The 9,241-nt window shown below is 61.1% G+C and overlaps 1 protein-coding gene across 3 annotated transcripts in view; it reads left to right on the forward strand.

The window, feature by feature from the left end:
* Positions 1-5,226, forward strand: part of STK40 (serine/threonine kinase 40) — a 39,663-nt gene extending 34,437 nt beyond the window's left edge. For all 3 annotated transcript variants that reach the window (XM_051832203.2, XM_017350241.3, XM_070078763.1), the window contains 4 exons: positions 275-419; positions 538-657; positions 950-1,034; positions 3,216-5,226. In XM_051832203.2, the coding sequence (XP_051688163.1) occupies positions 275-419; positions 538-657; positions 950-1,034; positions 3,216-3,434 (569 nt within the window). In that variant the 3' untranslated portion in view covers positions 3,435-5,226. The remainder of the gene's footprint in view (positions 1-274; positions 420-537; positions 658-949; positions 1,035-3,215) is intronic.
* Positions 5,227-9,241: the final 4,015 nt, after the last annotated feature.

The following is a 9,241-nucleotide window of genomic DNA, read 5'->3' on the forward strand; positions in this document are numbered from 1 at the left end:
GTCAGGGCTCACAGTCTGGTGGAGCAGACGGTACAGTAGGGCTGGGTAGGTGTGTGGGCTGCATGTGGCCAATATGATCCCTCCCCAAGGAGTCAGGAAAGGCATCCCAGGTGATGCACGGTGAGCATGTGCCAAAGGGGATTGCAAGGGACCAGCCATGTGGGAGGTAGGCGGAGGACCCCGTGGTGGGATTTCAGGCACAGAGCTGCGCATCCAAAGGGAGGCGCTGTCTCCCACGCTGAGTGTGTGTGTGTGTGTGTCGCCCTTCCCCCAGGCCGGCCTTACCGGGGCAAGCCCAGCGACATGTGGGCCCTGGGCGTGGTGCTCTTCACCATGCTCTACGGCCAGTTCCCCTTCTACGACAGCGTCCCACAGGAGCTCTTCCGCAAGATCAAGGCCGCAGAGTACACCATCCCGGAGTGAGTCCTGTGTCCCTGGGGGTGGGGAAACAGCCCCGTGGGCTGGGGTCCTGCGTGAGGTCTGGCCCCAGGCCACCCTGCTGAGCCTTCTCCTTCTCCACCTCCCTCTCCATGTCAGGGATGGGAGAGTCTCTGAGAACACCGTGTGTCTCATCCGAAAACTGCTGGTCCTTGACCCCCAGCAGCGCCTGGCTGCCGCTGACGTCCTGGAGGCCCTGAGCGCCATCATTGCTTCGTGGTGAGTGGGCAGGAGCTGGGCTGGGTGCAGGACAGACACGCAGCCTGCCATGAGGCAGAGTCAGGCGTCCAGAGTCTCCCCGCGGGCAGGATGGGGAGGGTGCAGGCAGAGCAGGGCACTCGCTGCACTTCAGGCCCATCAGAGGGTGGGCACTGCCTCACTGGGTTCTCACTGCCACCTGCGAAGGAAAAACTGAGGGCCAGAGAAGCAGGCGGTCGTGTCAGGCAGGTTAGTCTGACTGCAGCCGAGTCCGGGGCTGCCTGGAGCCACCTGGCTTGTGTCCACCCCACAGGCAGTCCCTGTCATCTCTGAGCGGGCCCTTGCAAGTGGTTCCTGACATCGATGACCAAATGAGCAACGCAGACAGCTCCCAGGAGGTGAGTGGGGAGGGCAGGCCTGGCAGGGGCAGAGGCGGTGGCTCCCTGTGGGTGCAGCCTCCTCCTCCCTCCTGCCCAGTGCAGCGGGGGCTGAGCGGCTGCCGGGTGGAAGCGAGCTCCTGGGAGGCCCCCCAGTGGACATGTGGGGTAGTCACCTTCCCCGCCCCTCTGACTCACTGGGCTCTCACTCCTTCCTGCCTTTCATTTTTCAGATGATTCATTCATCTGAGTTCCTGCTTCCCCTTCCCCGTTCCCTGCACTGGTGCAAGTGCTGAGCCTGGGACGGGGCAGAGACCCTAGGGTGTGCCCTGGGGAGCAGGACAAGGGCCAGCCCCAGGCGAGACGCTGGGCCTGGCGTGGTGTAAGGACCTGCCTTCTCTGCCCACCTTGGACCTCTGCCACCAGCAGTGGGAAGGGCTGTGCCTGGGGCCCGGCAGAGCCACCTGGCCTCTGCGCGCTCCCTCCCTCCTCAGGCTGTTCAGTGGCTGCCCCAGGACAGCTCTGGCATCACACCAGGGGCTTGTGTGGCCTCTGTTCTTAACCCCATCTCAGAGAGCTAAGATGACTTTCCCGAAGTCTCACAGCCTCATAGTGGAGCTAACCCTTGAGGATAGAGTGCTTAGCACCGGGGACCTGCAGTCTTCCTGTCCATCAGTGTCCCTGCGTGCTCAGTCTGGGCCTTGTGTGGCCGAGATAGATAGACGGTCATCCAGAGTGCCCCAGCCCACTTTTTTTTTTTTTTTTTTTTTTTTTTTTTTTTTTTGAAGATTTGTTTATTTGAAAGGCAGTTAAGGAGGGAGGTAGAAACAGAGCAAGATCTTCCATCTGCTGGTTCACTCTCCTGCAATGGCCAGGGCTGGACCAGGTCAAAGCCAGGAGCCTAGAGTTTCTTTTTTTTTTTTTTTTTTGACAGGCAGAGTGGACAGTGAGAGAGAGAGACAGAGAGAAAGGTCTTCCTTTGCCGTTGGTTCACCCTCCAATGGCCGCCACGGCTGGCGCGCTGCGGCCAGCACACCGCGCTGATCCGATGGCAGGAGCCAGGAGCCAGGTGCTTTTCCTGGTCTCCCATGGCGTGCAGGGCCCAAGCACTTGGGCCATCCTCTACTGCACTCCCGGGCCACAGGCAGAGAGCTGGCCTGGAAGAGGGGCAACCGGGACAGAATCCGGCGCCCCGACCGGGACTAGAACCCAGTGTGCCGGCGCCGCTAGGCAGAGGATTAGCCTAGTGAGCCGCGGCGCCAGCCTAAGAGCCTAGAGTTTCATCTGGGTCTCCCACATGGGTGGCAGGAGCCCAAGCACTTGGGCCATCTTCTGCTGTTTTCCCAGGTGCATTAGCAGGGAGCTGGATCCAAAGTAGAGCAGCCAGGACTCAAACCGGCACCCACAAGGGATGCTGGTGCTGCAGGTCATGGCTTAACCCACTGTGCCACAGTGCCGGCTCCCCCAACATGCTCTTACTCCCTGGCCTGTGTTGGTCCCTGAGGACCACGGGACCTTTGTGGTTTTTTGTTGTTGTTGTTTTTTTGTTTTTTGACAGGCAGAGTGGACAGTGAGAGAGAGAGACAGAGAGAAAGGTCTGAAAGGTCTTCCTTTGCTGTTGGTTCACTCTCCAATGGCCGCCGCGGCTGGTGCACTGCGGCCGGCGCACCGCGCTGATCCGATGGCAGGAGCCAGGTACTTATCCTGGTCTCCCATGGGGTGCAGGGCCCAAGCACTTGGGCCATCCTCCACTGCACTCCCTGGCCACAGCAGAGAGCTGGCCTGGAAGAGGGGCAACAGGGACAGAATCCGGCGCCCCGACCGGGACTAGAACCCCGTGTGCTGGCGCCACAAGGTGGAGGATTAGCCTAGTGAGCCGTGGCACTGGCTTCACAGGACCTTTGTGAAAGAGACACCTGCCTACCTCTGGGGAGAAAGCAAGCGTGACCCTTCCCGAGGTCGGAGAGTTAGGGAGGACTCTGGGGCAGGCCAGGTGTGTGCCATAGCTGCCACCTGCTATAGCCACACCCAGGGTGGCCAGCAAGACCTGGAGAGCACCAGGGACCCACACTCAGCCCCTCCCAGATAGACTGAGGTTGTGGATGCTGGGGGAGGGTGGGGGAGCCACAGGAGCCAGGCTGCTCAGCACTCACCGCGCCGTCTCCACTGCTTTCTGTGTCTCGCCCCATCTGGGCCCCACAGGCGAAGGTGACGGAGGAGTGCTCCCAGTACGAGTTTGAGAACTACATGCGGCAGCAGCTGCTGCTGGCCGAGGAGAAGAGCTGCATCCACGAGGCCCGGAGCTGGGTGCCCAAGCGGCAGCTGGGCAGCGTGCCCCCCGTGCGGCGGCTGGGCCACGACGCGCAGCCCATGAGCTCCCTGGACACAGCCATCCTGGCACAGCGCTACCTGCGCAAGTAGCAGCCTCAGCAGGGGCGTCAGCACCAACACCACCTCTTGTGCCGCAGCCGAAGGCCTGGCTGGCGGGCTGGATCCTAGCGTGCTGGACTGCCCCAGGTTGCAGTGGGGACGGGGCAAGGCCGGGGACAGCCCAGGCCACACGTGTGGTCAGCAGAGGTACCACGAAGCTACCTTTTGGAATGATTGCCTGATTGTTTGGTTTTTTTTAATCTGAGAAGCCTAGATAACTAATCTGCTTTTAATCATGACGTTTTAATCTACCTCTGTCTCTGTAACCATGCTGTCTCTGGACTGAGTCAGAGCAAGGAGGAGCATACCACCCGCCCCGCCGTGGTCCAGACAGCGGACCGTGCAGCCCGCGGCTGGCTCCCCACACCCAGCCCCTCCCCGGCTGTCGCCACCCCCCCCCCAGGGCCCTCAGTCCAGGCTTTGGAAAATCTTCACCTCATCTTAAGCTGAATTCAAATATATTTATTTTTTTACTGAAACCAATTTCCCGTCTCCAGGTGGCTGGGCCCATGGACGCCAGGGGGTCACGGCCGCCCGGGCTCCCCTTCTTGCCAGCCCCTGTGCCCCTGCAGCCCGTCAGTCCTCTGCTGGCGGTGATGGGGAGGCCTTCCCAGCCTCGGCTCTGTCTCCCACCTTGGGAGTCACTGAGGTGCCGGACACACGCATTAACCCTGGCTTCCTTCTCCCTCCTTCGCTGTGGTACCGAGCTGACGTGGGCACACGCAGGAGGGCTGCTTGGTGGCCAGGCGGGGGCCGACCCTGCGCCTGGCGTGACCAGGTGGCCCTGCTTGCGTTCCTCTCGTTCCCCAACCGCACCTGCGGTCACAGAATGGCCAGGCCTCTCCCCTCTGGCCCTGGCCTCCGTGGGGTGGGGGACCCTGCCCCGCCTGGCCTGGGAACAGCACTGCTGCCCTTTTTGAGCCGAGACTCTGAAGTGATGCCCGTCTTGCCAGAAACGCTGTTCTCACCAGGATACCTACCCTGTGCACGGGGCCTGGGCCCCCAAGTGTCCCCTCTGGCCTTTCCTTGCTCCCCAGTGGCTAGGTGACCGAATTTCCCAGATTGTGAGCTCCCTCCCTCCCCCCAAAAGCTGACTCACTGTGAGTGACCTTGGGCAAGTTCCCAAACCTCCTTGTGCCTCAGTTTCCCCATCTGGAAAAAATGGGGCCACCTCTTGCCAGCAGTAGCAGGGCCGCCCATGCCCCTTCCCCCCCCCACCCCGTGCCCCCATCCAGCACTTGGGCACCTCGTGCCTCTGCCTCAGTGGGCCCTCGGGAGCCCACCTGAGCCCAGCACTTTCCCTGCCCGCCAGACTCTGCCTCCGGCTCAGCGTCAGCTGCTGCAAGCCAGGGTGTGGTGCGGTGGGGTGGGGATGCCCCCTTTTCTATATTTATTTCATGAAAGTCTCCCAAGGGAGCACAGGCGCAGTCGGTCCAGGGTCAGAGGCAGGGTCGTCCCGGCAGAGCCCCTGCCCAGGGCCACCCAGGCACCCTGGGCTGATTCCCACGTGTGGTCTTTCCTGACCTCTTCAAAGCAATATCCTTGGGTCCGCATAGCCCTGGCAGACCGGCCCGCCCACGGTCAGCCCAGGGGCCTGATCACGATTCTGGCGAAGCAAAGGAGAGCTTGGGTCTGCCCTCGCTGGGTGCCACACGCTGAGAGAAGTCCTGTTGTAAAGACACAACAAAATGGAAAAAGTCACAAAAAAGTTTGTATAAAGACATATTTTTGTACTACATGGGGACTCTTCCTGCATGTCAGCAATAAAACTTCCTGATCTGGAGCCATGGGCCGTGTCGTCTGTTCTTGCCCTCCCTGCCTCTCCCATCCCAGCCTGGCAGCGCAGTCCCCAGCTCAGGTTCCCATAGCTCCTAGCCCTGCCAGCACACCACCCTGCCAGCAGGTGGCACCAGCCTCCTGGTCTTGACCTTGGGAGGAAGCCAGGACTTCCCAGCAAGCTCCCAACCCTCATCAAGTACCCAAAGCAAGACTCCTGCTTGGCTGCATGTGGCAACCAGGGCCACTGTGGCTGGAAGAATGTGGATCCCCCCTCTAGCTAGCCAGACTGCCCACCTGCCCAGCCAGCGCAGCTGGGGTCAGGAGAGGGCCAGGCCAGGCCTTTTCCTGTACCACCCGCCCCTTCCCTCCTGCCCCATAGGAAGCCAAGCGGGGTCTTCCTTCCTTTCTTCTTTCCTTCCTTCCTCTGCCTAAATTTAGACTTTGCGAGTGCACATCCAGAGCATTGAAGCCAGAAGCAGGCTAGCCCCTCCCCCAGCACGGCAGACCCACAGAGTTCATGAGCCAGTGCCCAAGCCCAGGTCCCAAAGGAGCAGAAATCCATGCGGGCAGAGCCCTTCCCAGGCAAGGATCCAACCTCAAGAGGGGTGGCTCCTCTCCAAGAAGAAAGAGGCCTGGTTCTTAAACAGTGCTCTAGAGCGGGCCTGAGCCCGCCCTCCATCCACGTTGCCCTGGTGGCCAGCCTCCACGTGAAGCCTGCCCACTCAGTACCTGTCCCAGTACTGGCCCTCAGGCTCTGCCTGCCACTTCCCTGGGCAGCGTCTCCATTTGCAGCCTTGTGGGCGGGCGTCTCCCAGGCAGCCACGCCATCAGGCTTCCATCCAGCCACACAAGGTGACGACTTCCACACCGGCAGGGATTCGTGGTGCTCACACGTGGTCCTCAGCAGGGCCTTGCACACAGCTGGCAGCTGCAGGCCATGGGATTCACTGACCTTGTCCTGCTCGTCTTCCCCGAGTTTTCACTGGGAGCCCAGGAAGCAAAGTGGAGGGATGTGTCAGGAAGATGGGTACAGTCGGTGTGAGCACACGGAGACTGTGACCACCCCGGGCCCTCATCTCCCCTCCTGGTCTCCCCCCTCCACTCATGCCGTAGTCCAGGTGCCACACGGCAGCCAGAGTGAGCTTTTCAAACCTCAAATGGTGTCCCTCCTCTTAGCACTCTTGGACAGCACCCATCTCATACAGGAGCCATCCAGAGTCCTGGGGCCGGCCCTCGGCATGGAGGTGGAGACGCCCTCCGCCCTCATCGGAGTGCCTGGCTTCAAGTCCCAGCTCTGCTTCTGATACCAGCTTCCTAGTGCGCACCCAAGGAGGCAGCAGCTGATGTTCCTAAGTCTTGGGTCCCTGCCACCCATGTGGGAGACAGAGACTGAGTTCCCAGTGTGACTTTGGCCTGGCCTAGCCCTGGTTGTTGCAAGCATTTGGGGAGTGAACCAGCAGATCTTTCTCTCCCTAACAATTTTAAAAAGCTCTACACCATGAGGCTCCACGCCTGGCTACCTCCCACGCCTCTCAGCCCCTCGCTCCTCACACTCTGCTCCTGAAGGAACCTCATACTCTGCTCCTGAACGAACCACGTGTGCTTCCACCCCCTGGCCTTGCACTGCCCCTTCTTGCGGGGAAGGCTCTTCCCAGATGTTGGCATGCTCCCCCCACCTGTCACCTGCCGCCCATCTGCTCATGTTGCCTCAGAGGCCTCCTCTTACCACGCCCACCTGGTCGTCTCGAATCCCTTTCTCCGTTGTTTCCTCCACCGTGCTGATCACAAACAGACATGCCCAGGCCATCTCCGTCCCCCTGACTCACATGTGGACATCCGTGGATGAGGCCGGCGTGCTTGCTTTGCGCTGTGAACTCAGGATGTGGACACAGTGCCTGGGGGAGGCTGCTGGCACGTAGAAGGCGAGGGCCGAGGGCTCTGGGCAACCCTGTGAGGCAGGCAGACCCTCTGTCTTGCACAACACACTGAGACTTATTTATAACTCTCAGTGAAGAACCTCCCCCGGGACCAGCACTGTGGCGTCGTAGGCTAAGCCTCTGCCTCAGGCACTGGCATCCCCGGTTGCTCCTCTTCCGAACCAGCTCTGCTGTGGCCTGGGAAAGCAGTGGAAGATGGCCCAAGTCCTTGGGCCCCTGCACCCACATGGGAGACCCGGAGGAAGCTCCTGGCTCCTGGCTTTGGATCAGCCCAGCTCTGGCCATTGCAGCCATATGGAAGATCTCTCTGCCTCTCTCTAATTGTGCTTTTCAAATAAATCAATAAATCATATATATATATATATATATGGGTGTCCCACACACTGGGGCACATGCCCCTCAATGCACTGTCATTCCAGCCCAGCCACAGCACACGTCACTGCTCCTGTGGACATGCCAACACGCTCTCAGCAGTTCACAAACAGCTGGTCACACATGCACCCTGAACAAAGAGGGACACTGCCCACGGAAACCCACCCCAGCCAAGCAGTGCTGCAATACCGCCCAAGTCAGGGGCTCAGTTCTGGCCTTATCTTCACCTGCCAGCCCGAGGTCACACGGCGGCTGGTCACACCCCGTTCCCTGCGCTCAGTGCAGGTGCCTAGGGCTCTGGCCTCATACTGACTTCTCTGCCCCCTGCTGCCTTGCCCAGCTGACACACCTATTAAACCTGTCTATGGGTATAGGACTTGGGGCTCCACCTGCCTCTCTGCCACCACCGACTTGGTACCTACGGAAACCTCAAATCCAGCACCTCTGACTCCCGCAAAAGTCCACTTCCTCCTGTGGGCTTCCCCCAGGTGCCCAGCCCTTGACTCCCTTCTCATGCCCATGCCCTGTGCAGGAACTCCCTTCGGAAAACAGCCTGAATCTGCCCCCTTCTACCCCCTCCACAGCCGCTCCAGGCCTGGACAGGAGCCACCTGCCCGCTGCACACCCTGCTTCCGCTCTTGCTCCCCTGCGGCGCCCCACCCCCACCCCAGGCTGAGCCACCCCCCAGATCTTCCCCAAGTGCTTGCTCCTAGGCGTGGCCCACAAGGGCTCACCTGTCACTCCCCTGCTGCCACACCAGTCCCATGCCCCAGCAGCCTCCTACCCTGGGTGCCTTGCCCCTGCTCAGCTCCCTGCCCCCACCCAGACCAGGGCCGCGGAGCTGCCCCATGCTCTCCACCACAATGCCCCTGTCCCTTCAGCCTCGGAGCACTCCCCTGCCCTGAAATGAGGTTTGTCTGCTCCGGTCACTGTCACATCCCCATTCCTAGGAAGTGCAAGGGACCTGCGCTCAGCATGTGATGGCGAGCGGGCTGCTCTCACGATTTATACTAGGATGTGCCCAGCCCCACGAGAATACTCAGGCAGATGGACTACAGACGCAGACACGGACATGGCAGGACACCTCCGTGCTAGCTCACAGCACTCGCAGCAGCCTGTCCCCTCCCATCCTGCGCCAGTCGCTCCCGCTCTTTCCCTGTCTAAATCTGCCCCCTACTTGAACCCAGTCAGGACAGAGGGAGTGGGGGGTCTCCAGCCTGGACAGGGAGGGGGTCGCTGCCCCACGGGCCTCAGGCAGCGCCTTCAGCTATGTCTGCAATTTCCTCTCCCCCTTCCTCCCCTCCTCCTCTAAGGCTCCCGCCAAGAAGGCCTCCCCCTCACCCCAGCTCCAGCAGAGAGAGGGGGGCTGGGAGACCAGGCAGGAGGAGACCCCATCCGGATAACACATTGCATGCAGCAGCCCGGAGCCCAGGTGGAAAGGCACGCGTGTGCCCAGGCAGGCTCAGCCAGGGAGAAACTTCTCGTTCTGCTCCAAGCCGCTTCGGCTCCGTGCAGAGCAGCACATGCGCAAGCGCACACGGAGAGGCCCCCCGCTGGGGTCTGCAAGGCTGGCCTGGGCCTGGCTCCACACCGAGTTCAACAATCATTAACCCTGCGACCAGACCAGAGCTCCGCCAGCTGGCCACACTCAGGCCTGGGCCCTGGGAGGAGGGGCTGAGGGTCTTGGGGTGCTGGCAACCTCTGGGAGAC

Source organism: Oryctolagus cuniculus, chromosome 7, assembly GCF_964237555.1.
Source record: "Oryctolagus cuniculus chromosome 7, mOryCun1.1, whole genome shotgun sequence".
Classification (NCBI taxonomy): domain Eukaryota; kingdom Metazoa; phylum Chordata; class Mammalia; order Lagomorpha; family Leporidae; genus Oryctolagus; species Oryctolagus cuniculus.